This window comes from Orbicella faveolata, unplaced genomic scaffold, assembly GCF_042242905.1.
Source record: "Orbicella faveolata isolate gen_17 unplaced genomic scaffold, um_ofav_v1 contig_12, whole genome shotgun sequence".
NCBI lineage: Eukaryota > Metazoa > Cnidaria > Anthozoa > Scleractinia > Merulinidae > Orbicella > Orbicella faveolata.
The window spans coordinates 27,525,204-27,553,062 of record NW_028301539.1 but is presented as its reverse complement, the minus strand read 5'-3'; the positions used below and the strand labels follow the sequence as shown (position 1 = coordinate 27,553,062).

General features: G+C 41.0%; 1 protein-coding gene and 1 pseudogene across 4 annotated transcripts; one reads left to right on the top strand and one right to left on the bottom strand.

The window, feature by feature from the left end:
- Positions 1 to 265: 265 nt before the first annotated feature.
- Positions 266 to 12,673, bottom strand: LOC110049366 (uncharacterized; annotated as a pseudogene). The gene is made up of 4 exons (XR_016205642.1): positions 12,500 to 12,673; positions 11,840 to 11,906; positions 7,332 to 7,452; positions 266 to 5,816 (listed from the first exon to the last, which is right to left on the bottom strand). The product of XR_016205642.1 is annotated as an uncharacterized LOC110049366 (transcript).
- A 142-nt stretch (positions 12,674 to 12,815) lies between these two features.
- On the top strand, positions 12,816 to 26,973 carry LOC110049396 (uncharacterized). Of its 3 annotated transcripts, none has more exons than XM_089283100.1 (10): positions 12,816 to 12,982; positions 14,762 to 14,897; positions 15,637 to 15,735; positions 15,916 to 16,047; positions 17,780 to 17,870; positions 18,648 to 18,713; positions 19,478 to 19,582; positions 19,817 to 19,933; positions 20,160 to 20,200; positions 20,577 to 26,973. In XM_089283100.1, the coding sequence occupies exons 2-10, from the start codon at positions 14,778 to 14,780 to the stop codon at positions 24,384 to 24,386; spliced, it is 4,581 nt and encodes a 1,526-aa protein (XP_089139226.1). In that variant the 5' UTR covers positions 12,816 to 12,982; positions 14,762 to 14,777; the 3' UTR covers positions 24,387 to 26,973. The 3 variants fall into 3 exon arrangements, with proteins under 3 accessions (XP_089139226.1, XP_089139227.1, XP_089139228.1); XM_089283101.1 differs by lacking the exon at positions 12,816 to 12,982 and adding an exon at positions 14,402 to 14,482; XM_089283102.1 differs by lacking the exons at positions 12,816 to 12,982; positions 14,762 to 14,897; positions 15,637 to 15,735; ... (1 more) ...; positions 17,780 to 17,870; positions 18,648 to 18,713 and adding an exon at positions 18,722 to 19,335.
- The last annotated feature ends 886 nt before the right edge of the window (positions 26,974 to 27,859 follow it).

The following is a 27,859-nucleotide window of genomic DNA, read 5'->3' as shown; positions in this document are numbered from 1 at the left end:
CTGATGCATCAGCTGCCGTTGCTTTCTAGCATTTAAAATGGTCTTCAGCAAAGCAAACATCTTCCGATCTTCAGTACGACTGATTTAAATTCAACGTTTGAAAGCACTGCTGTTCTTTTGTCATGCCACTGCCGGCCAAATTCACTTGAGTTAAGCACGCCAGAAGCACAACATTTGGACTAGGTCTAAGACGCTACAGAGGCATCCGAATTAGATGAATTTCGAGGATGATATAGAGAAGAATCTATCAATTACAGTCTCACGGTCTGCTCGAAGTGAAAACTTTTATTTCCATATTACCTTTGTAAGGTTCGGGAGCGATTTTACAAAATTGTTCCATTCTTGCTCAGAGAACAAGATTGGGTTAGAAATGCAACATAACGTTCATAAAACGACAGGGATCGCAAAGTCGAATCGCTAATTTTCTCTTCTTTTTTTTTTTTTTTCATGAAGCGGTGGCTACCAGACAACAAAGTCGAATAAGACTTCTATTACTGGCATTCTTGTTACTCCCAACCCAGTGAAGAAGGTCGACATTTTCATGATCGCAAGATCGACAAAAAGTTTTAAAAAATCTGAGTCTTCGGCTGGACTCAGATGGTTTCAAGACATTCACCTTCCCACAATCATAATTGTCTAAAGGGTCAGAAAAATGTTAGACGGACACGATAAAGTAACTGTATTTTACTGCGCGAGTCAAAAAAACGTGAACACTGATTTGATTTTGACAGGAGAATTGTGTACTAACGAATCACAATAACGACCAGGACACGCGAGGAAACCTCAAAATCACAATGCAAAATACTTTTGCTGTTTGCCTTTTCCCTTGCTACACAATGACAATCCATAAATATTCCTTTTGTTCACGGGTTTTTTTGTCGAACGAAACTGCTTGTTCAAACCCTACCCTTTTCGCGTTTAAAATTCGTATCCCGCTGGATTCATTGAACTGTGAAATTCAAGAAAATCACAAGAAAGCCACAAGCCGCAACTGCATGCTCTCCAATTGTTGAAACAAAAACTAGAAATACAAGTTGATGAACAAGTAGTAAAAAAAGGAAAGGAAAAGGGGAAAATTGACTTGTCATAGCCATCTGTTAATGTCAAATATTAATGAAAAGTATGTTTTTTTAGTACAAACTAAAATGGTGTTTCAGTCTCCATGATAGATCTCGTATGGAGCCTTTGATCTCAAGCTAGAGCAAAACTGTCCAGGTTAGGATGTAGTCCTTCAATTTGGCCGGTTTCGTTAGTATGCGGCCTGACAGGGAACGCTTCCGCTCTGCTGGATCACATGAGCTGTTCTCAGCAAAGCTGGAGTTAAAGAAGCTGGAGCTTTGTCGTTGGAAGGTGTACTTCACAACTTAAGAAGGTCAAGCAACAAGTTGAGGGATAAGGAGAGTTTCACAGACAGATAAACTGATTCACCGTTAGTGAGCATTCAAAGTAAACTCTTGCTCGAGCACACTGCAGTACACTGTTTAACGTAAAGCGCTGTTCCTGAGGGTCTGAAGGGAAAACAACTAGAGCAAAAGTCATTGTTCGACGTTTCCTCCATTACACTGCCACCATATAGCAAGGTCGAGGGGATATTTACAATATTCCATGTTGAGAACAGAGAGAAGACAACAACAGATCGAACCTCGTGTTTGAAGATGACCGACAAGAGCCTCTATTCCAAAGCCAGGCTGTAATGTTACGCACGACACACAAGTATTGTTACAGGCTTCACGAAGACATCAAGAATGTCAGCAACATCCATCAATTCTGGGTTGCTCGATCAGAGAATTCTTAACATTCCGTAATAGACGTTGGTGGCAGTGGACATGTAGACTGTTACTGAGCATTCCCTTCACTGAATGTACAAAACTGTTTAATTGTTTAATGAACTCAATCTCTGAAAGCCAAGTCTTCTCCATGACGCTACAAAGAATCTAGTCATCTGAATTTATGACGGATTTAATCTCTTCTCGAGATGTGTGCCAGTTACCGTTTTCCACGGCCGTAAAGATCACCATAAAAAGACTCGGCAATTCTTTAAAGAAGATCCGATCTTCCAGAAGGAGTTTCTGAAAACTGGTCGGTCGGGATCGATCTGAAACGTGGGCATAGGCATTCCGGATGAATCTCACAAGATGTACACCTGATGATGTGTTATAGGGGCGTCCTTTTGAGGATGATGTCATTTCGGCGTACAAGGCTGGAAAAAGGATATCCCATCTAGGATGGAACAAAGACGCCAAGTTGGTTTCGATTTCCCACTCTACTGGAGAAGGCGTAGTTCCCCATGCCCCAAAAGTGCCAATTTCACTTTGATTAGCCACTGCACGAACGAACCGAACCTTTTTGTCCTGGGACCAAAAGAAAGGACATTTCAGAACGTCTGATGCCTTTGGCCGGTCCTTGCTGTCATGACTTAGTAAACGTGCCAGTACGTCCTTACCTTCATCAGAAAGATCTGGACCCAGCGTTTTGCTACCGGTTAAGATGTTAGCCTCAACCGCATTCCAATCAGCAATTGAAAGGCAGCCATGAGAGGTACTTCCTTGAAATGGGTGACGCCTCTCAGCCAGCATGTAATGGATTATGAGACCGCAAGCAAACACATCGGAAGCATAGGTGTGCTGTAAGTGTCCCGTTGACAACAGCAGCTCAGGGGCCATCCAGAATCTGGAGCCAGCATTGCTGTGGAGAACACTTGATCCCTGGACAGCGCCGAGCTTTTTGCTGAGTCCAAAGTCAGCAATCTTGAGACATGGCTTGGGTACACCTGAGTACAGGACATTGCTGGGCTTGAGATCTCGGTGCAAGATTTTGTGGCGGTGGAGATACGCGACTCCCTCCAGGAGATCCATGCAAAGCGTTGGAAATACATCTTGAGCGATTCCCTGAAGTAGAAGGTCGTCCAACGTACCCTCCATCAGTTCTAAAACGATCCAAGTGAAATCAACCTCTCTTTTAAAATGGATGTACCTCACAACATGAGGACAATCTGTCAGCTCGAGAAGACTGCTTACTTCTCTATCGTCTTGCCGAGTTTTCAATCGGTACGGGTCAGTTCTTTTCAGGGCGACCTCTCGACCGTCCTCGACATTAATCCCTGCGAATACGTTACTAAATGAACCCGAGCCAATTGGCTGAAGATTGTAGCTGTAGTTCCAAATTTTCTGGCAGTTCTGTCCCCTGGCAGCGGCAGACAGCAGCCCATGATGGTTTTGCGATTGCTCCTTCCATGGGTAAATAGGTTGTGGCTCTTGTTGGCGTACATCTCTACCAAGGGCCTTCCATAACTTCTTGTCCAGCCGAGCAATGTTTTTTGCTGTAACCTTTCTTCTGTCTGTTAAGTTACAGTCTGCTCCATAAGCAAGAAGCTTGGAAACAGCTTTTCGAAGCACACAATTGTCGCTCTTTCGCTGGGGTAGACTAACTATTCTCCTACAGGTAATATGAAGGGCGGTGTCACCATTCATATTCTGTCCATTCACCACAGCACCGCGTTTAAGTAGAACATCGATCAATGGAATCACCCTAGAGTCGTTGTGATTACACAAACTGTGTAAAAGGCTGTTACCCTTACTGTCAGTTGTAAGAATAGATTCTCTGTCGTTGTTAATGCTTGCGTCGATCACAGTTTTCAAATCATGGAATTTACCTCTCTCCATCAAGACTTGGAAGACGTTTTGGCCATCGTTATTTTCCACCCACGGGTCCATCCCAAACTTCACGCCTTCTGACCACTTGCTGAGCGTTTGTTCAACATTGGTCTCTTTCGCCCTGCACAGCATGGGAGTGTAGCCCGCGTCATCAGCTACATTAGGTTTGGCTCCTTTCTTCAAAAGAAATTCGGCCATGCTCCACGATGTGGCTAAATGTAACGGAGTTCTTCCTTGATCGTTGGCCACTTTCACCTCTCTGCCAGTGTCGATAAGAGCTTCTGCAATGCTCAACATTTCATCCGTGCAAGAGGAGTTATGATCTGCCAGCAGATGGAGGGGCGTGTTACCCATACTGTCTCTTGACATCGCAAGCTTACTGTTTTGTTTGAAAACAAACTTGATTTGTTGAATGCAATGGGCAACAGCAGTTTGGGATAACGCCCAGGTTTCTTGGACGGGATTGGATTTTGGACAATTCTCCAGATAACGTTTGGTGCGATCTATTACGAGATGCATCAAAGATCTTCGTTCTTTGTTCTTTGCAGCGATGTCAGCTCCCGATTGGACAAGCAGATCCCAGATTTTTAAATTGTATTCTTCGGACCATGGTTTACCATTGGATGCGTCGTAGAGAAGTGGTGTCTCTCCATATTTGTTTTTGAAGTTTACATCAGCACTAGATTCAATAAGAGTTTTTGAAGACTGAAAGTGATTATCTTCTGTTTCCACCGTAGCTTTGGTTACGGCGTAAAACAACGCTGTGTTACCCATTTCGTCAACTGCATGGATGTTCGATCCAAGATTCAATAACGTCTCTACCAGCACGGGGCTTGACACAGCGCACATCAGTGGGGTCTTACCACCAATATCTTTAATGGGAATATCAGGCGAAACTCCCGATGAAACCAAAGCGTTGAATATCTCAGATATGGATTTTTTCCGTCCAGCACGTCTTTTCTCTCAGTTCTCTTGGCACTGTTCTTCGAAATCCTTTAATGAATTCAACGAGAAGAGAAGCGTTGTAATCCAAAGGGCTGTTTTCAATAAACAACTGTACAACTTGTAATGGATTACAGTCACTGGAATGATTCGTGTGTAAAACATCATGCTCCTCGTTTGGCAGTAACTGGGACAGGAGACACAGGTCCACAAGCTTCGCTGGGTCAACATGATCTGTTTCGTGAAGCAGTTGTTTTACAATAGGCGCATTGTGACACCGTATAGCCACATGTAAAGCTGTTAGGCTTCGGGAATTCAATGTATGGTATTTATGACGGCCACTTTCATCCAGTAGCCATCTGACGAGGTCTGCATCTCCAATAATTGAGGCTGTATGGAGGAGAGACCAGCCGTCGTAGCTAATGTTAGCTGGAAGACCTTCCTGAACGAGTACTTTTATTCTGTTGGCAACGTCTGAAACATCACTGGTAATTGGTGGTGGCATGAGAAGCTCCTTAGCTTCGGGTTTATTGGACAATAAGTCTACAACGTTGACACCAAATGTACGCCCACTAGGATTTCTCCTTGTTTGACAAAGCACATCCAGGACAGACTGAGAACAACCAGTGACATCAACTTCTTCCAGAGAAGGACAAAACCACTTGATCCTCTCTATTAGTGACGAATGTAGAGGTGTTTCCCCGCTACAAGCCACGATTTGGATATCTCGTACGATCAGCTTCTTTAGCATTCTTGCACATTCGCAGACTTCACGGAGCTCAGTCTTAGACGAAAAAGAACGTCTTGAGAGGTCGAGTTCTGTGATGTCCCGAGATACCATAATTTGATTTTTAACCTGAACCAACGAACCTCCCAATTCTGCGCTGAAGTCAAGTGTTGACGACTCGCACCTGAGGTGAAGACTTTCTTCTTCAATATTCACCACCAACGGACTGTCTGGAGGAAGGTTGCTGTTTATATACTCCAGTATATTTACCTCTTCTTCAGCATCATCTACCAAGGCCGACAATTTACGACTCGTTAGATGTTGAACAATGCGGTCCACCAGTTCCAAATGAAGCTTTCCTCCACCGCCAGTCGTCGTTACGATGTGAACAAGAAGTTGTTCAATTTCGCTCATCATACGGGGTCTGTTGCATGTACTTCCATCCCTTGAGGAAAAGGTCCTTGTGTTGGGGATGTTTTCCTCCATTTACACCTCTGCAATGTTGCCAAAAGATGGAATTTTAAAATAATAAGAAAAAAGCTGTTACTCCTGGCATTACTGTATTGTGAGGTCTTGTCAACGGTGAGACTCAGTTTGGGGTTTCATGCGCAACGCTAACTGTACGCTAAACAAATGAGAGAGAATGAGTAGCGTTCCTGCATATTTTGGGCACATACAAATTGAGTCGAGAACAAAACAAGGAGAAGCGGGAGGGGTTGCATAGAGAGAAGAAAGACAGATTGTTGGCAGATCTCACGATTCTTAAATACAGGGTTACAGTTAATCTGATAGATTGACATTTCCAAAATGCAAAAAACTAAATAGAAAACTCAAGGGAAAAACAATCAGAGAAGAGAGTCATATACTGTATATTATGGGATGATCTCGCTCAGGTGTGATGTACCAAAATGACGAACTTTAAGATGACATCAAGGGTCAAGCACCTCCATCGCCCCGGGCATTTTTCGAGCTTATGGCACCTTTTCTCGTCACAAGGTAGGGTATCTTCTGACAGGTCAGCCCGGATGTGGGGCATTGTAAAATGTGCACATCCTGTACAGCTTTCGTTGTGCATTCTTAAATTGCCTAATCACTCTTAAAATTAAACAGAACATTAGCCTCTTCATGGCGTTCAGTTAGCTGGGGTGCAACGCAAAAAACGGCACGCAAAAAAATTTAAAAAGCGTGGCGAGAGGAAGGGAAAGAACGCCCGTGGGCAAACTTAACAAAATGTCGTTCCGGTATGCCAGGATCTGGTACACCCTCTGATTGGTCAATTTTGACAGGTTTTGTCACCACTCCAGTGTTACTGATACAGATGAGAAATGCGATATGGCGGCGGTCAGAGATCTTTCAACTAGTGACGTGGTGTTCAAATCAGTGATAAACAACACTCTAAAAGAGTTACACCATGTGGAATGCCTTTGCGAAGAAAGTATTGCATGAAAAATATGGTCAATGGCAAAGATATCTTTGCAATCCTTCCCACTGGTTTCCTGGAAAGAGTTTAATCTTTCAACTCTTTCCACGAGCAATATCTTTGATGAATGTAAAAGATGTCGCTACCTCCACGATCATGGTGGTTTGTCTAGCTCTCACAGCCATAATGTACGGTTTGTGACATCTGTACATTTGCCGTTCTGTTTTCGGTCTTTCGACCTCTGGCTTCGCAGAATTTGACACCTCTGTGACTTGATATGTTTTGAAGTCTCTAGTATTGGCTTTTGAGGGACAAAGTTTGAAATATTGGCTAATATTCCGCGAACATGTTGCTAACTTGCATTCAAAATAAGGTTGACAACTGAAACCACAACCGGCAGTCATGTTACGGGTCCCTGTAGACGGTCTATAAGTGGGCGGAAGGAATTTAGTTTGCCCACAGGCATTCTTTCGCTTCCTCTTGCTGCTTTTTTTTTTTTTTTTTTTTCGCGCGACGTTTTTCACGCTGCGCCCCAACCAACTGAACTCCTGGAAGAGGCTAACAAAACGTGTAAAAACTGTTGATTTACCTTGTTGGTGTCCTGCGCTTTTCCCAGTGAACGCGAGCGCCACTCCGGGTCCTTCTTCCTTCTTTCGGGTTCTGTTGCTTATTCCAATCTTTCCAGGATGGGGAAAAAAGCCTCAACAGCTCTGCAACGCAAGATGTCCAATTCGTAAGCGCTCACCTACTGTTATTATTGAATTAGACTGTTAAACTGTTAGACTGTTAGACTAACACACGCTAAAATTATGGACTAGATTGTCCGATAATGCCAGTACAATACAGACTGTTAAATAGAGATTGGACTCCGGGGGGGACTTTGCACATGAACAGTGGGGATGCTCGTCGGAAATTTTGAATTAAACCCCTGAAGGAGACTAATCATGGCATGGCCCAGGATTTTTTGACCCCTAAAAGAGACCATATTTAATACAATAAATATATATTCTTATATTTCTTCGCGTGAAACCCTAAACGAGACCTTCACTGCTACATATGGGCTACATGTGGGCTACGTATGGGCTACATATGATGGCGTTTTGCCCAGAACACCCAAGTGAGACCAAAATCTGAAATTTACACCCCTAAGCGAGATGACGAGCATCTCCACCCCTTTCATATGCAAGTGCCTATGAAGTAAAAAAGAATTGCTGCTTATTTGAAAGGCTTTTCAAAGTAAAGAAGAATGGCATTTTTTTTTTTTCAAATATATTTTTTCGTTTTAGAGATATTCAGGTTTTTGTATTATGACGTCATAGGTGGTTCCACTTAAACAGCACAACACTCAATCGAGAATAACTCTAGAAATATTAAAGCAGTGTTCTTAAAACTTGGCACCAGAAATGTACATCACAAAAGAAACATAATGAAATCCGTCGTGCTGTTGCCATGACAACAGTTATGCCGCTGGTTCTGTGTTAATTAACACTAAAATTCCCAGATTTATCTGAAACAAGGATCATCCACTCGCAACAATCTGATGGGAAGAGTTAAGACAATATGGTAACCATGTGTGTTCTGAGCAAGACCCTCTGTCCCACTTTAAAAGGTTGCAAATGGGGATATTTGGTTTTTCACAGAAAGAGACTGGAGCCAAGAGTGTTGCCATGGCAACAACGTAGTAGGTGTCATTCTGTTTGTTTTGTGATGTACATTGCTGGTGTCAAGTTTGAAGAACACTGCTTTAATATTTCTAGAGTTATTCTCGATTGAGTGTTGTGCTGTTTTAGTGGAACCACCTACAACGTCATCACCTTCCATCTGCATAATACAAAAATGTGAATATCTCTAATTAATTAGTTAAATTAGTTTCTGACTAACTGATCTTTGTAATCAGATGTTAAATATGTTAAGGACTGTGCAAAACACTACACAGATCAGTTTTTTTAATTATTTAATGATTAAGAAGTTTATAACAATTTTATTACCCTACACAAAATAATGGACTTCAGTTTGATATTCAAAATTCATTTTCTCCATCCCATGTGACAATAAACAAGAAAATAAATTAAGACGTACACGCAAAAATCATGCAGATATTACAGTCAATCAGTCAATCAAGTCAATGATCGATGACAATCGATATAGCAATCAATACCTATTGATATCAACAAATCAATTGATATTGATAATAAATAATCAATCAATGAAGGGGATTTGTGTGACCTTTTATCGAATGTCATGGATTTCCAATGGAAATTGATGGCCTATTGTAATTGGTATCGATTGGCTGGAATATGGGAATGTGAGGTGGAGATAACAAACATGTCTCTCTAGTTTTGCCCAGGTTTGACCAACACTGAAATTTTTGTGTGTAGTGGGCAGAGAGGATCCACAAGTTCAGACTGAAGGTGGCCAAGCTAGCCACGTTTGTTGGTCACTGTAAACGCATTTTCATTCTCACATTTTGTTATGAGCAGTGAACCACTTGCCAACATTTACTTTGAAATGGCAAAGATGGTATCCTTTGCAGAGAGTTCTACTTCAATCAACATGGTAAAAATAGTTACGGCCAGGCTACAAACATCTGTACAGTGGTAAGAGTGACTGTGCAACATGGTACATGTATATGCTTTGTGTCAAGAAGTCTGGGTGTGACTGTTTTGCCAAGTAATAGCGATCAGTGAATGGCTTTTAATGTGTGACCATGTGTTGATCATCGATTGACCAATACCTATCAATACCAATTAAGTAATTTTGTTGATTGATAACGATTGATTGATAAAACGTTTTTCCAATCATGGATTGGGCACCCTGGGATAACAAATAAATAAATAAATGAATAAATGAATAAGAAAATCCACTGTGTTCCACATTGAATTGAAATTTACATGATTTGCATATACATGAGACAATTTGCATAAAATCATTCTCAACTGGTGGAGGCTCTCGGCAGTATATAATTTTATCATCTTGTTGAACTTCAAAATTGTATATATAATTGAAAGCAGATGGCTTTTAAGAGTCAGCCATAATTTACTTGTAATTCACAGTTTAAATATATGTTATTAGCAGTTGGTCAAACAAACCCAGAGAATAGTAGGATGGTCCTCAACTGAACAGTTAGGCCATTTATCACAACAGACAAGGGTTGTCAAATAAATATTTTCAAATACACAGGTTGTTCAAACTAATCTTCTGTTCTCAATGGTAAAACAGTGCTCTAGAGGTATTGTTAAAACTTTCCAAACAAATAATCAGGTCTAAATTTAATATAGACCTGTCTAAGGACACTGCTGGAAAGAAGACTTTAAACTTAGCAAAAAAACAAGTTTGACAGTCACACCTTGACCAAAACAGCAAAAATATAGTTTACCAAATTCAAGACAGCTGAGACATTTCACAGACGTATATAGGTGGAGGGGTACCCCCAACAGCATTCAAGCGCCCATAAAATCCCAAGGGGGTACTCCCAGAAAAATTGGGTGGGGGTGTGCAGCTTGCTTCCCAAAACCCTTACCCTATTTATGAACAAAATCTGTGATTTTCCCTACCCTATTTATGATCTGACCAAAAATTTGATACCCCATTTATGAGCTGACCCTTAAATCAAGCAAAATTAAATTAAAATTTAAATCAATTTAACAAATTGACGTGAGTTTTTTGTGTGTCTGTCCTCTTACTGATGATAAATTGCATCATAACTTTGTCAAAGTGGCTGTGGAACCACGAGCCGCAGGCAATTAATTTTGTAGTAAACTTTGACCATGTTATGATGAACTTTATCATCAATAAGACGACAGATGCACAAAAAACTAAGTGACTTCAGTTTGTTTTTTTACAATAACAAGACCTGAAAATGGTCAAATGCCAGGAATAAATGGGGGGAAAAGACGCCGCAAACTTGTGGTAAACAAAGATAAGTGAATTTTATTCAAAATGACGGGGACATTGTCAAAAGCTTTTCTCGCTTTTTGATTGGCTTCTTAGAAAAGTCCATAAAATCTCATTGGTTAAAAAGTTGACAGTTTGACAGCTGAAAGTTGAGCTTGAAAGGTTGCATAAATTAAAATTTTATCCATCTGTACTCTTATTGATGATAAAAATGAGCCAATCAGCACGCAAGAAATTAGACAGTTATTGTAAAAACTCTCTTTCAGACAGGCCTTATGATAAGTTCTCTAGTTTAGACCAATGTTAAATTGTCCCTTAACCATAATTTGTGAAGGGCTTTCGATAATGATGGCAAAGTAGCTTCTTCTTAAAAACATACCCATATACAGAGTAGAACTTGTAAAAACCATGCCCTGGTTATGACCATAATTGACAAAGTCGATACCCTGTTTATGACTAAAATGGCTGAAAAACCATACCCTTTGAGGCAGCACATACCTATATAGCCCGTATAGGGGAGTCCCTCCCCCCCCCCCCCCCCGGGCATAAAATCTACCGAAATTGGGAATGTCGCATACTGAGGTGCCTTTTGCAGCAGTATCAACGGATTTCGCTACATGGCCAGACAAATGGTAAAAGAAAGAGAAACCCGGTCATGATTGCAGCGTCATAAATATTGATGTTCTAGGTCTGGGGGGGTACTCCCTTATATGGGCTATATAGGTATATGTGGCCCCAAAGGGTATGGTTTTTCAGCCATTTTGGTCATAAATAGGGTATCAATTTTAGCTGATTTTGGCCATTTTGGTCATAAACAGGGTATGGTTTTTACACTCTAGCCTAAATATGGGTTAATGGTTTTAAGAAGAAGCCACTTTTTCATCATTATCGAAAAGAAAATCAACAAAAGCCCTTCACAAACTATCTTTACGGTAATTTAACATTGGTCTGAACTAGGGAATAATAATTTTTTATAACGCAGGTCTGAAGCAGGGTTTTGATTTAATGGTCAGGTCATAAATAGGGTTTCGAATTTTTGGTCAGGTCATAAATAGGGTAGGGAATATCACAGATTTGGGTCATAAGAAGGGTAAGGGTTTTGTGAAGCGGGCTGCACACCCCCACCCAATTTTTCTGGGAGTATCCCCCCTCCCCGGGTTCTAGGATACACGAGAATATCTATAGAACTAATATTTGACTCACCTTTCTCCGTTATGGTATCACCTCTGTCACCTTGAGTACCTTGAGAGCAGCCTCGAATCCCAACAATCTAAATGGTAGTGGGGGCAAAGTGATAGAGACAGCTCAATAACATGAAGCTTCTAAAATGCATTTAGTTAAGCTTATATATATAATATTAAAACAACACTTTACAGCAGATCGAGCTGCACGAAATGAAGATTGAAAGTGACCACGGCCAACTTGGCTCTCGCTCTCCTTATTTAGTCCGCAATTGTCCCCGCCAATAACACATAAACAACACTGTTTGTGTTTGGCCAAGCTAAGATAGAAGTTTATTTCCACATCCGAAGACACGAGGTAAATCATGGAACATAAAAACTGAGAAATAAACCTCTGCCGCCTAGGGTGGGTGGGATAAAAACTACACGAGGTAGAAAAACGATGTGGCCGCTACGAGATTGATAGAAACTGAAGTACAATACGACATACGCTCAAAATAAGTAAAGCCAGTGAATAGGAAGTGTGTCGCGTACGGTTGTCAATTAATCCCTTTGAGCGGAAGCGCCCTAAGGAAAGCAATTGGCTTGCCACAAAGCCATCCTCAATTCCGGCTTTTATTTTTCCGTAAATTAAGGGAACTCATCTGTAAAACAAAACGAAAAAAAGTCTTTCAGTGCCTACCTTCTAGTGTCCCCAGTGAATAATGGAAACTTCACTGCGGGTGGCAATAGACACGCGTATATTCTCTAAAAGAACAGCCACGTTCAACTCCAGTGTTGAGTTAGAAGTTAATTACAAACTATATTGACACAATTGTGCAAAGAAACGACCTATAATTCAGATCAAGATAACTGAAAATCCGTTAGCTCGTATTAAAATTCCCGCCCAAATTCAAGCGTGAATGAATCTTGAACACCTGGTCATGTGACCAATCGCGTGATTACGACCTAGAGCCCAGTCGTTTGGCGGAGTCTTTCGATTCACGCGATCTAAACACGCGAAGGTTGAAAGCGCATGCCCTTCGAAATTCTAAGAAATCAGAGTTCTCGGAATTATTAGTGATAAATAAAAATTCAACTGAAAATCAACGAAAACTGTAAAGGTTTTCTATGAAGATGTATCAGAAGATAGGTTTCGACAAGTTTGAAAGAAACCGTCGTGCCGGTGAGTGTGTTATCAACTTGAAGATCCATTAACTTATAAGTCTTGAATTTGTTTCTTACATGTTGCCAAAGATCTTTATAATCTCGACGCCTAGAGGGAACATTTAGAAGTATATGGTTTGAACAGTGATTTCATTTGTGTGGGTCCCTTGGAACAGTACAGGGAGGCAAACATAATTTTTAGTCAGTTTCCCAATAGACAATTTAAGTCTGTATATACGAATTAAGGTAAACACTACAGTTACTCGAGTTTCACACTTGAAGCGCTCGCCAGTCTGATGATCACTTCAAGCGTGAAACTCGAGTAGCTTTAGTCTTTAACTTATCTCGCATTTAACTTTCGTTCTGCTTGTATTTGTATCGAGTACTTCTACGATTGTGTGAAACCACTTAAAGTCTGTATATAGACGTAAAGTGGCTGCAAATTTTACTACCATGTCGAGTCGATCAATTGAATCGAACCGGAACCGGTTCGTTAATAAATTTTAGCCTCGGCGCCAGCTGGCCAAAAATATTTACATCGTAAATTCATTCTCTAGTGAAACAAAATAGAGGTTTGAGATCCTGCCATTGCAGAAGATGCAATCAGCTATAACTGATAATGAACCGACACCCGGAAGTAGAAAGGCGCTACCTCTCGTAATAATGAATCAATAACATGGTTTGCAAAAATCTGCGTTGCGTTCGTTTCGGTTCATTCTCAAGTGCAGTAATAGAGCCATCTTTACACATGGAATTACCCGCTTGGAAGCGGCTCATTTACCAAGACATTCAATGGAAATTGTAAAGAAAAAATTTGTTCATAGTTAAAAACTGAAAAGGCGTTTTAGAGGGTGAAAATTTCAAAGCCTCGCGGTGACGGTGGGCCATTCCGGGGGGGGACCCATCTAAAAAGGAGGGGGTGCTCGTCGTACCTTTTAGAGGTTAAAAAAGTGGTTTTGGTACCTCGTATGGTGTTCAGCCTGAAAAATTTCACAGCGGGAGCTTTTAATTTGTGGTACCTTTTAAGGTATTGAGACGTAAACATTATGACCGGAGGTAGTGTTTTGTATTCGAATCAGTACCCCTTATGGGTGAAAAAAATTTCAAGCCACGCCCACAAAACAGGATCTTGGTACCTCTTAGGGGTTCTTTTCAAAATTTCCGACGAGCACCCCCGTCTTTTTATATGGGAGTCCCCCCCCCCCCCGGACCATTTACTTTCTAGATACCATTGCCATCATTCGGTCATTGCAGAACTATGAAAAGGATTTCAATTGTCCGAGCTGATTACTGAACTCTTTCTTACCTACATTCCGTGTCATACAGCAACATGGCATGAATGTTATAAAACAATTCCACAGAGCAGTATGTAACAGATATTTTGTGGAAGAGGTACAGGATTACAAGGTTGAAAATAGATAACAGTTAATCAAATTTGATTTTGTAACAGGATGTAAAAAAATTCTTCGGAAGAAATAAGTAGATGTTTTTCAAGCCATCCTGGTGAAATTTTGAATCTGTAAGTTGTTATTTTGTTATTTTAGTTAATAGACCTTTGCTTTGACCACTTTCCCAGCCATGTTTTGGCGTGCAATAGACCTCGATAGCGTCTCGGTCCATAAACATACAAAGAACGGTCAAGGCCAATATCGCCAACCTACAGCCATTGTGACCCATACCTCAGTAGACTTGCACGATCTGTTGTTAGGTTAACTAGTTTACTTGATGATTTGAAAGAGGTGCTAGCTTCCTTCCCGTGTTATTTATAATTTAGAGGTGCATTCATCTGCTTCCACAGAATACGCTTCACGACAATGAGCAACGTACAGAAGCAGCCGCGGCGTTATCTTAACTGTCCATTCGAAGAATGCACCCTGGGAGCAAAACTAATATATCACTATCACTGCGACAACTGTAAATTTGTCGCCTTTAAGGTGGGTCTTGATCGTTTGAAAACTATTTATCACTGTCACTTTAGATAAAACATCACAGTTAGACAGGATAACTCGGCAATTTAGTATATTTGTACTTTGTTATCAATTGCAATTCACTCAATACGTTTTCATGCAGTGGCGGATCTAGGGGAGGGCCCCCCGCCCCCTTATTTTGGTGAAAAAAGAGGAAATCACAGAAGGAAGAAAAGCCCGCGGGGCACGAAAAACAAAACTCCCCCCCCCCCCCCCCCTCCTTAGTTCAAGGTCTGGATCCGCCACTGTCATGTTTCCTCATTACGTTCCGCTACAGGCTTCAGCTTCTTCATGTGTGTAGTAGCGAGACATCTGCGTGCAATGGAGAGTTCTACCCAAAAAAAAAATTAATCTGGGCTACAAAAAAGAACAGAAAAAGTTTTAACACAATCAAGATGGAAATCCCAGCTCTCGTATTATCGTATTATGGCGAGAAAGACTCTCAGAATGTTTTGCCAATTGCTTTGGGTGTGGGATTGAATTTGATAAGGTGGTGTTGGCGAGGGAGACGTGAATGGTGTACAAAAGGCCCAATTAAAAGACTCATCTATAGGGTTCTTAATGATTTGTAATTCGTGCTTGTATCAGCAGTGTCTTCACTGGGACTCAACTAAGTTGAAGTTCATCAACGTGTTTGTGACTGACAAAGTTAATGTTCATACCAGTAGCCTACTTACGGCTTATGCTTTTCTGTATGTTTATGTAGTATCAGAAAATGGCTGAACACATGCGATCTGAACACAGCAAAGAGAGGCATCACTTACCTACAACTTCAGAAGACCCTACAACAGAAGCAAACAATGAGGTATCGTTACTTGAACAAATAAGACTGAATTGAGACCACATGCGTGAACAGTTAATTGGAGATGTAAGAAAACTGCAATGCAAAACTCATTCATACCTGTGTAGATACAGTTAGTTTATATATTAATCTGCCACAGACTCAGAGTTGGTTCACCTTACACGTAGTACTTGTCTGTTTAAGGAAAACGGCTCAGCAAAAACCACTGTCGTAGAAGAGGCACCTTCAGGTAAAAAGAAAAAGAAGAAAAAGAAGAAAACGCAGAAAGTGCAAGCTAGCAATACAAACGATGATGATGCGGATGCCAGTACAGCTGTAGGTAGCCCTTGTATTGAAATTATGCACGCTATTCTATTTAGTTTTTTAACTTTTATATCTTAGACCTTATTTTAATATGCGATCAAAACCTTGTATTTATCATATGACCCGTACGGCCCCGCGCGCAATTTCCTTGGAAAACCGTAAGAAAAAAGGTCCCGTATGAGGGCCGTACGTGTCGAAGTGATAGGGCCGGAAAAACACGTACGGCCCTACTAGAAATGCGTACGGCCCTACTAGAAACTCGATGCGAGTTAAAGACAAAACAATTTTGTCGCTGGAAAATTTTGTTCCTTTCAAAATGAGAGATGAAAGTGAACATTCTGAGAGCGAAGTTTACTATCCAGGCGAACTGTCCGATGCAGAACTACTTCAGTCGCCAACTCACTCCGAAAGCACAGAAAGAAAGTCCACAGTCCTCACAACTGAAGAAGTTCACAACTTTCTCAAAAGCCAACAACAAGCAAACGGGCGGTCAAGAAAACAACTTTTCCGAATGAATTGTCCGATAATTAACCTTTGGAATAAGCAAACAGTCTTGAGGCGAAACTTCTTTCAGTGGAAAGCATCAAAGAATTCATCGTAGGTCAAAAGCAAGAAAACAAAGTATGATATAAATTTTTTCTTCGAGTTTCCAGAGTTGGGAGAAGAGAAATCAGAAACATACCTTGTGCACAGTAGGATATATTGCTCTGCAGTTTCTACATCAGTGTTGTTTGAAGAAACAAAACTGAGTACGAACACAAGTTCATTACCGTACAGTTCATCCAGATAATAAAACTCGCTTGAATTTCCACTACACAGCAAAGCCAGCAAAGTCAGCAAACCCAGGTACTGTTTGCGGGAGCTAACATCGGTGTCATTAATATTCAGTTGCTGGTTCTTCCTTGTTCAAGAGAATCCAAGAGGTAGACAAATAGCTTGAAACGACGCCGACATTTTCTTAAGTCTTCAGACGAAGAAGATTTGTGAACAATTTCACTGAAGCGTGAAGCGAACTTTTGTCACTCGTTAAGTTTTTTATGGTTTTGACATATTTTTGACAGCTTTATGTCAACTTTCTGTTGGCTTTTTAGCATGAATTGTAATTGTAGACTTACATTGAAAAACAAATATGAGAAAATGAGTCGTGTTTTTCGATGAATTGTGAGTTTCTTGTTCGACGCGAAGAGATAAACGACACTGAGTTTTCATGGTAGAATCTTTTCTGTAGTTTTTCCGCACGGCCGTCTGACGTTATGTAATCGCGTCCTATTTAGGTTCAACCGTTAAGTGGTCATATGATAAAATGTTTATTGACTGAGTAAGGTCGGGCCGGCTGCGCTCGGTCCGTACGTCCTGACCTCGAGCCAAATATTTTCCCGTCCGGCCCTCCCACTCAGTCAATAAGTACATAGTACTTTTGACCTCTGGACCTGTACGTGTGCCTGAATGGTTTTGTTTCATGCTTGTCGACATTAAAATAGACTAGTAAATAAGGGCGGGAAATAATATCCGGATTCAAGCCCTGGACGGGGACATTGTGCAAGACAATTTACTATCACAGTGCCTCTCTCCACCCAGGTTTATAAATGGCTACCGGCGAATTTAATGCTGGAGGTAACCCTGCGATGGACTAGCATCCCTTCCAGGGTGGATTATGGCTTGTATGCAGACCATTCTTTTGTAATCCTTGCTTTGTTTCTTTAGCTTATTATAGGCTATGTTTTCCTTTTCTGTTAAATTGTAGCGGGTCAACGAAGAAAGTCAGAACAGAACGTCAGAGGAAAATACTCCGACAGCAAGCAGTTCAAGAAACAAAGACGAAGACGAACCAAACAGTGAGTAAAATTAAAGTCAATTTGGGTTTCTTACAGCGGGATGGGTGAGTGGACATGGGTTGCCATTTTGTCATTCGCTGGATGCTTTGGGTCCGGTGTGATTTGGTCGGCTTAGTAGCCGGCTAATAAGACTACCGTAATGATCCAGTGCTATGTACTGCCGAAGAGAATTTAATCTATTTCACCCAAACGCTGTTGATGACAAAATAATTCTACCCATAACCCGTTCAGACTTGCTTCTATGCAAGAGGGGTCCTGTAGTAAATGGTTAAATGTTTCACCCCAACCTTCAGACTCAAACATGATACCCTCTGGTTGCATACGATTCCTTGGTAAGGTCTGTGGAACAGCGACTGATTAAAAATATGTTGTGCTACAGTTCTGCCAAAAACTAGTGGGAGGCGTTTTCCTTTTTGCTGAGTAGCGATTCTTCTCTGTTCTAGTAGACAGTTATGAAGAATAAGCCACAAAGAGCGAGGGCCGAGTTGATTGGTCTCAACTCAGAAATCTGGTGAAAATGTCCTACAATTGACTTCATGAATAATATAAAGCTTCTAGTTTCTTGTAGATTGCTGTTGGTTCGGTAATTGTATCTCTGAAAGTTTCCACATTTATCAAAAATGTCTACCTGACAAAAGAAACTTTCGCATGAATTCATCCACTGAGTTCGTTGTAAAAGACCCTCGTGTGCCACTGCGCAATCACCAAAAATAAGATGTCTTAATTTTCTCCAAAAAATGTAAGACGTTTTACAAAAGTAACTATCCTCTGCTTTAGTGGATGGCGATGAAGAAGAGGTCACCGATGTCGAGGACCAAGTTGATTGGTTTCAACCGGAATCAGGTAACAATTTGGCAACTCACTCCATGATATTAAGCTATGTCGGTTGACCTATGTTTTGTAATAGATTTCCGTTTCTTCAATTATCCAATCCCTGAGAGATTCCATTGTTATTAAAAAAGTTCGCGGATTGCAGATGAAACGTTTCGCTGCGAATGACTTCCCTCCTCCCGGAACTCTCCCATGAATCCGCCCATGAGGAAGGCCCATGCAGTTGAATAGAGTGCTTTTTCAATAAACGTTAGACGTTTTTCAGAAGAAATTTTACTCTGCATGTAGTGGATGCTTCTGCTAATCTTGTGAAAGATTCAACTCTTATTAAAACCAGCGACGGATCTAGGGGAGGGGTCCGAAGGCCCGGCCCTCCCTTTATTTTGGGTAAAAAAAGAAAAAAAATCACAGAAGGAAGAAAAGCCGGCAGGGTAAGCAAAGCAAAACCGTCCCCAACCCCCTCTTTAGCTCAAGGTCTGGATACACCACTGAAAACGTACCTGGCTGTAAAACTCCCCCCACCTCTTCCCCGGTTGTTACTTTTATTGACTGAAGCTATGTCTTCATACTTTTCTACTATCAATGTACTACATTCTGCTTTTAGTGGATGTTGATTGGTTTCAATCAGAAATAGGTAAGAAGTTTTAAAAACAATGCATGATATTAAGCTACTAATTTGTGAGAGATTACTGATGCTCCGTGAATATTATCTCTGAAAGAAAGATATCTTTAATTGTTTAAATAAGGGAAGTCTTACATATTATTTGTTAACACAGTACTCGGAGGAGGTGATAACGTACAGAGTTCCTCTTCACTTTTTGAGCTGGAAAGTGATAAGTCATCTGCTCATGAAAACTCTTACGACGAATTGGAAGTTTCAGGTAGGCTTCATCATTCCTTATTCAGGGAACATTCACTTTTCTTATCGAAATCTTATTCCTGGGAATTGTTTCATTGAAGAAGTTGTTGGCATTACATCATCTTGGGTGCCATGCATGGTTCGAGAAGTGCTGAGCCAGCCTTATAACAATTGATATTAAGCTACCGATTTCTATTAGAGTACTTATTATATGCTTTGCTAATTTTGTCTCAGACATAAACTTTTTTTAACACAGGACTTGCAAGAGATGATGACTCAGAGAGTTCCTCTTCACTTTTTGAAGTGGAAAATGATGAGCTATTTGATCTTGAAAACTTGTGCGACGAATTGGAAATGGGATTGGAAGTGTCAGGTATGTACCTTTCCTAATCGAAATCCAATCTCTGAGGAATTCTTTGAATTGGTTGTTAAGCAACTTATCATTGTGGTGCCATGGTGTGAGAAGTGCTGACGTTATGGTAGTTCAACGTCTATCATGCCCCTCCAAGATAAATCGCTTACTTTTGGAAAAAAATATTTTAATCACGATTTGCAAAACAATACAGATTTGAAGTGATTCTTTTAATCGTTAATTGCAGGAGAACAGGAAGAGCTTTTTTCCCGTGATCGAGATACAGCAGTAAGTACAGTAAAATTTAATCCGATATGTGGATGCGAAAAGTATTTATTTAATGCGAGCTCTACAGGAAAGTAGATCGCTGGAATACTAAAGGTGGAGTCTATAATGCAGCAATCGGCTTTAATTGTCTTGAATTTCTTTCAGACAACATTTCAACAGTTATCCAGTTGTTAATGATGGTTCTGAGGTTTTTGGACGGAAACTTCTACCCGAAAATAAGCTCTTTCCCGTCGAAAATACTCTGATTCAGCTTAAAAAGTTTAAGCATCCCCTGTATGGCTTAAATACTCAGCAAATCTGAACATGCATCATTTGCTGATAAAATATCGCTATATATTGTCTATACACTGTTCTGGTATTTGTAAATTGCTTGCAGGAAAATAGTTTTCTCTTCATACTTGACGAACTGTTGTTGGATATCTTAAAAGCCTCCGGTAAACAGTCGATGACAGTTGAAGAAATGGAGAACTTATTTAAAGAAAGAACAGGTTGCAGTTTCAGCACTCTACATGACAATGTCAAGGAAACAGAATACGGATCACATGGCATCGAAGAGTTCATTGATAACGACTCCAAAATTTTTCAGGTGGACCTTGAATTGGTCGTGGGGGCCGGTTTTACTATCTCTCCACATGAAGTACAACACCGTGACCTTGATCTTTCGAACACACGCATAACATCTTGTCAGGATCTAGTTGCAGAGTGTTTGCAAGCAAGGAATGCTTCCACAGCCGTTCTCAGAAGGAGTACCATCAGTGACGATACGGTGACGACGTGGCGTTTCGGAGTACTGGATATCCTTTGCTGGTTTTGTCCTGAACTTCGCCATGTGGACTTAACGGGCTGCGTAGATTTGTTCGGGAACAATCTCAGGAACATAAGTAATTACCAATCCAAGGTTAAAGTAATTGATTATCTAGATCCTTCGTTTATTTTGAACTGTACAGATGCTGTTGCAAAAATCCGAGAACTTCTGGCCAGCAATTCAATTTCACCTTATACTAATTGTCATGGCTGGTCTCCTCTGCATTCCGCTACACTCCTTGGGGACAAAGAGATGGTAAAACAGCTGCTTGCATGCAAAGAAATTGGTGATGGCAACAACATCTACAATGACTTTTTTCAAACTTCGCTAGAGTTGGCCATTGTACTGCACCGCATTGAAATTGCAGAGCTGTTTAGAAGCGAAAGCAACCTGTTCATAAGTCCCTCACGCCTGATTCAACTTCTCATCCTGCCAAAAAGTGGTTTAAAGAATTTTGACCACCCTATAGAAGCTCTAACGTCTAACAAAGATGTACTGCAGAAGGTGAGGAACTCACACAAAGCACAAGTTTGCAATCTGATGGCGCTTCTGCGAACATTTTATGAAAACAACGACAATGTCTTTAAGAAGGAACTTCTGGAAGGTCTTTTGCAGAAATTGCCAGAGTGTACGGAACGAGGCGTTCTTTTAGCTTTTCCTTGCTGGGACGAGAACGTAATTCGCCAGGCAGTGCAAATTTTGATGGAAGAAACCCAGTGTCCAGCTAACGGAAGAATTGGTGGTTATCCATACCTTATGTTTTCCATGCCAAGTATACAGATGGCGGCATTATTAATGCAAGAGGGAGCCAAAATTGACGAAAAAGATCAGTCAGGTTGTACTGGCCTCTTCCACGCGGTAGAAAAAGCTCTTATGAGCGCCTCACCACAGAACTGGAATGAATTCATTAACTTCCTGCTCTGCAGCAATGCTAACCCAAACGCTAGAAATGATCGTAGTGAAACTCCACTTTTATTTAGTTTGTCATCGCAGTTTCAGTCTTGTGAATTCTGTTCCAAGGTGATGTGTCATGACTTACTTCCCTCGACGTCTACGCTTCACAATGGGACCCAAGCTATAGAAGTCTGGCGTCTTCTTTTGGACGCTAAAGCAAGGGCAAACGCCAAAGACGAAATGGACAGATCGCTCCTTCATTTGCTCTTCAAGTTTTTGAAAGACGGAGACTCAGTCCAGGCTCCAAAATGTCTTGCCATGGTTTGTGAAGGTCTCCACTTCTTGCAGAAAAGTGGATTTGAAATCAACTCTAGAGATGCCGAGGGGAACACTGCCCTACATCTATGGGCAAGCTTGCCGAGCGAGGCAGTCAGTGCCGAGGCAGTTGCAATTGGTAAGGAAATCATCTCCTGCGGAGGAGCTGTCAATGCAAGAAACGACAAAGGCAAAACTCCACTGCATCTTGCACAGTGTTGGGGACAGGTGGAGGTCTTGGTGGAAAGTGGCGCAGAGTTAAATGTGCAAGATCTTAATGGAGAAACACCCTTTCATAAGTTCATTGGAGAAGGTTCCCTAATTGGAGATGACGTCGAGGAAAATCATTGGAAGAACTTCCTTGCTTTACAAATGGATCCTTGGTGCGTAAGCAATGACGGAAAATGCCCATTTAAAGTCCTTTTAGAGGAAGAGTTTTTTGAAAGTGCTTTTAATCTCCTGAAGGTAATTTTTGAAGACGACCGTTATAGAACCTTGGCCGAATCTGCAAGGTGTTACAAAGATCTGAAAGGAGACTCACTTCTACATATCCTGTGCATTCAAGACAACGAAAGTGCCCTTTCGATCTGTGAGTATTTGCTGCAAAAGGGATGTGACGTTGATGTTCAAAACGAGTGTAAGGAAACACCATTGCATAAGATATGCCGTACGGCAGGACGAAGTGGCTTCTTGACTTCCAAGCACATTGAAAATTGCATTCGTCTTCTCCGGAGGTACCATGCTGATGTGAAGTTACTTGATGTCAATGGAGACTCATGTAAGGCGTTTCTCAATGGGAATGAGTGCCTGCAGAAACTTATTGATGAAGACATCGAAAAGGTAAACATTCCCAGCAAAATAAAATGGTTTCAGCGATCGGTCAAGCATAATGCTGTCTTGTCCCAAGTTGTGCGGGGCACGAAGTTTCGGAAAGTGGAAAATTATTACCACCACGAGAATCCAATCGGAGAAGGTTCATTTTCGGTCGTTTTTCCTGGTGTGAATGGCAAAGATGGCAGAGAAGTAGCCCTAAAACGCCTGGAAAAGGTACGTTTAGTGGAGAAAGGTGTTGTGCTTGAAAGAGAGGTCAGGTGCTTGCAAGAGTTATCGAATTGCCCTATGGTGATCAATTACATCACTTGCACTAGTGATGCTAATTTTGAGTACATAGTTGTAGAACTCATGGAAGGTTCTTTAGATGCGTATCTCCGTTGTGATCAAGAATGCGAGGAGGCGTTTACCATCTGTCTAAGCATTGCCTCTGGCATAGAGTTTTTACATAAGAAAGGTGTTCTCCACAGGGATTTGAAACCACAAAACATTTTGTATAAAACGAATCCAAGTTTTTCCGTTAAAATTAGTGATTTTGGGCTCAGTAAGATCCTGCAGACATCCAAAACTAGAGGGGGAAGCCAGTCTGTGATGCACTCCAAAGCTGGAACAAGGTGTTGGATGGCCCCTGAACTTTTGGGAAAGGCTCCTCAGAACCATAGCGAAGCCTCTGATATTTTCAGCTGCGGTCTCCTTTTCCACTATGTCCTGTCGAAGAAGAAGCATCCCTTCAACTTAACTTCTGGTGGGGCATTTATGAAAAATCCTCAACAAACAGAAAAGAATATTTTAAAGAACAAAAGATGCTTCTGTCCCTCTCTTTCACCAGAAGCTTCTGATCTTCTCAAAAACATGCTTTCACCAGAGTCAAAGAAACGACCGGCAGCGGCTTCCCTACAGCATTTTCCTTTCTTTTGGGATGATCGTAAGAAGGTTGAATTCCTCAAATTAGTGGGAAGTCAACTGGAATTCGAAGAGCCCAGGCAAAAACTCACCCGCCAATTGAGCGATGTAGAAAAGAAGCTGGAAAGTTTTTATTCCAAAAAGCGTGCCTGGGTGACTAATGGTTGGGACACTGTAATCAAGGAAATATACGACGATGTTACAAGTGGATATTCGAGGAGGAACTACTACACTAAATCGGCTGTTGAGCTAGTTAGGTTCATCAGAAATTCATATGCGCATGTCTACAGTCTTTCATCCGAGAGAAACAAAGAGCTTTTGCTGGAAACGTTTGTTTTTCTTAAGCGCTTTCCGTGTCTGGTAACAGAAACTTATAAGGCAGTGAAGGCGTCTGAAAAATGGAAAACAAGAAAAGACTTGAGGCATTTTTTCAGGTGAATGGGAGATTCATTCAGGAGTGTAGACCTGCCCACAAGTCGAGCTGCGAAAGCCGAGCTGGCCGGGAGAGCGAAAAATTTCTGAGACGCTCCTTCGCGTCGGAATTACGTACCTACAACCGCGAAGGACTGAGAAAGTCTGTTAGAAGGGAAGGAATCATCAACATCGTTCGTAGTTTAGCTGTATGCAATGAAACTGGTTCTTAATTTATGTTATTAAATATATCACTTAATAAGAGGGATGTCAGGAACGCACGCCCGAAGATTAAAAATCGAGTGGTTTCCTTTTTCATGCAAAGAAGGCAAATGAGGGGAAAAAAACACAAACGATGTGAAATGAGAATTCTTCCAAAGAAGGCCACACGAGTTCGGCTGCATGGTCCCGCGCTTGAGTACCTGGATCAAGAGTATTATCTGAGGCCAAAAGACGACTCTTGCTGAGGCATCGGCCTAACGAAACATTGTTTATGTGACGAGATGTTGGAACTTGAATTCGGAGAACAATTTTCAGCTGAACACTGAACTGAAAGTTACTCAACGCAAACCCAATGCTCTCCGTTGATTTAGCGAACACTATTTTCGGAAAACTCACGAAAAGTTCGAGAACGTGTTTTTAGACCCCGTCCGCAGTACACCAGAGAAATTTGAAAACGCAATAATAATCGGTCATTTTGGATTTGCGTTTGAGGAAAAGTTGGTTAGCGAAATGTACGGGTCCGCAAATGATCCCAGGACCGCAAATGATCCCGGACCGCAAATGATCCCGAAATTGGACCGCAAATGATCCCGGACCGGAAATGATCCCCAATAGGGACCGTAAATGATCCCGACAAAAAATAAGGAATGGCATGGATGGTGGGAAGGTGTGGATAGGGAATTGGCGTACGTGAATACCGATGGTTTTATTAAAGCCATCTTATAATTATAATGGCTGACAACTTGCTTTTTTTTTTCATACTTTCGACTAAATTTTGTTTCTAACTACGATGTTGTGAATATCCCCACTCAATCATCAAAACACGACTTGGCTTGCATTTCTTTGCAATTCTCAGTAAAATTATGATCAGTGCAACATACGCTACATATCCTCCTTTGTTAAACATTGATATTTCGGTGTTATAGTTAAATCACATTTTATCACCCATTAACGCCACTCGTCTAAAGTTTTAAACTAAAATCTAACCATGAAGCAACTATTACAGAAGACGCTGTCACCTGTAGACCCACAAGCCTACAACGCTTCATCACTCTGTAAAACACGTAGTGTGCAGCACTGGAAATTTGAACAAATTTATTATGTAATTTTCCCTTGATCGTATTTTGGCAAGCAAGGCTAAGGCTTGCGCTTCGCTTTGACAATTAGCTGTTTGATAGATGTTTGATACTATCGCCACCGCGATTTCGAGAATGTTTACAAGTATGTGTTTTTCTAAGACTTCTAATTCAATAGATCGTCTTCACGTGACGTGTTTTTATCCTCATCAGGTATAAGAGGCGGTATATTAACATCTGTCTACAATTAGCGTGCTTCGTTTGGAAACCAGAGCATTTTGAATTTCAGGGTTATGGAGGTTGCGTGACACAAGGCTACAATCGAGTTTGTTGAAAAATATATACTTATCTCATGATTTTGAGCCTTTTTAGAAGTTAGAGCATTAGGGAAAGTAGTTGTGGAAATGCTTGTTTGTTTAGTACTGACAATCAGTCGCCTAGAAAGCCAAAGTAAGTTCCAGATGTTTACACTATATTCCGGCCACCATATTGGTGTACCACGGATGTACACCAACAAGGCGTTTTCTTACTGGGCTCTGTAAATTTCTGGGAAGCATTTACGACGAATATCTGAAGTTTGGGGAAACGCACAGGCCTAAAACTTGGAAAGTGTCTTATTTAGTTATCTTCTATAGCGTACATCACAATTTCTTAGCTTTTTTCCATTGGTTGGTTTTCAATTTATTATTAATTTCTTTATTGCGTGACAGTGAAAACGATCTGTACCCTTCGAAGAACAAAACAGCAACTGTGGAATATTTTTTTTGTAAAATGAGAAAATATGTTTTTTAGTTTATAATTTTTGTACATGTTCTCACCTTCCTCTGATATAAATCCATGCCATTCTTATTTTTTGATCGGGATCATTTGCGGTCCAATGTGGGGATCATTTCCGGTCCGGGATCATTTCCGGTCAGAAATCTCATGATTATCGTGACGCCATCGTTTTCAAAAATCTCCGTTTTCCGGAAAATGTTTTCCTTCCACGCTGAAACGCAAAACCAGCGTTTTGAAATTCCTCCGGTTTGAAGAGCTTTTTCGAAAAGCTCCGTTTTCGTGACGGATTAGTGTGGACGGTAGACCTAACCGTAGAAATAAAGCTGCGTTTTCAAATTTCTCCGGTGTAGTGTGGATGGGGCGAGTGTATAAGTTAAGCGTGCGCATGCTTCAAGTTGTTTGGTAGCCGAGCGCATCGTGCTTTCAACCTTATTGATGCAATTTTAGATCGTCCTCTCCGGGATTCATTTCTTTTAAAGAAAAGTAATTTCTTTTTAGGCCAGTTAACTTGGGAGGAATTAAAAGGCAAAACAAGATAAGTTCAGTGTTGATCGAAGATTTGCTATAACGATTTGCCGTTCTTGCATTCCTTTCCCCCAAGTTGTCCGTTCGAAAATGAGGGAAAAAAAGAAAAAACACTCAGTTTGATATTTTTCCCCATGAAATGTCGAATTCTGTCCCTTCGAGCTGTTCGTTCAGCTGGACGACGGTTACAAATGCCTCTTCAAGTGATGATCAATTTAAGTTTTATTAATTGAAATTATCACGCAAAAGACCCTTTTTAAAAATATTTGACAAGCTAGGTTGCCTTGGTGACCCCTCTTTAATATATTTAGCTTAATACAATGAAAAAAAAAAACACTTTTTGATTCCTCGCGCTTTATCTCAAAAGCGAAGTCGGTAAATCCCATTATTTTGCATTTCTGACAAGTAGCTCATTATCTGGCCACAGTATGTTCGTAAAAAAATTTATGTATTGGAAGCTTTTCCCGCGGCGTCCTTAGAACAAATTGTATAAGCATGACGTAAATTGGAAAAAGAGAGTCACAGAAAAAAGAAAACACTCGAGGTTGTTACGAAACCTCTGGCCCCTCCCGCACCATTGCCTCACAAGTGCATGGACGTTGCTGGATATCACGAACATTCCTTTTAATCGGCTGTTCCTCGGTTGAATGGATAAAGTTGAAAATAAAACGAAGTGTGTTAGAAACTAACTACAGACCCGCACATGCAAAGAAATTTAACTTAATGACTTAAGAAGCTGTCTCTTAGGTATCTTAGCAGCTGGAAAAAGAAACGACCTTGTACTCATCCTTCCCCACTCAGTTTGAATACCTATCTGTCAGACATCTAGCTGCCATTAGGCCATTGCCCCGGACATACGCGACGATGTGAGGTCCCCGTCAACGCTGCTCGACCAAGCGG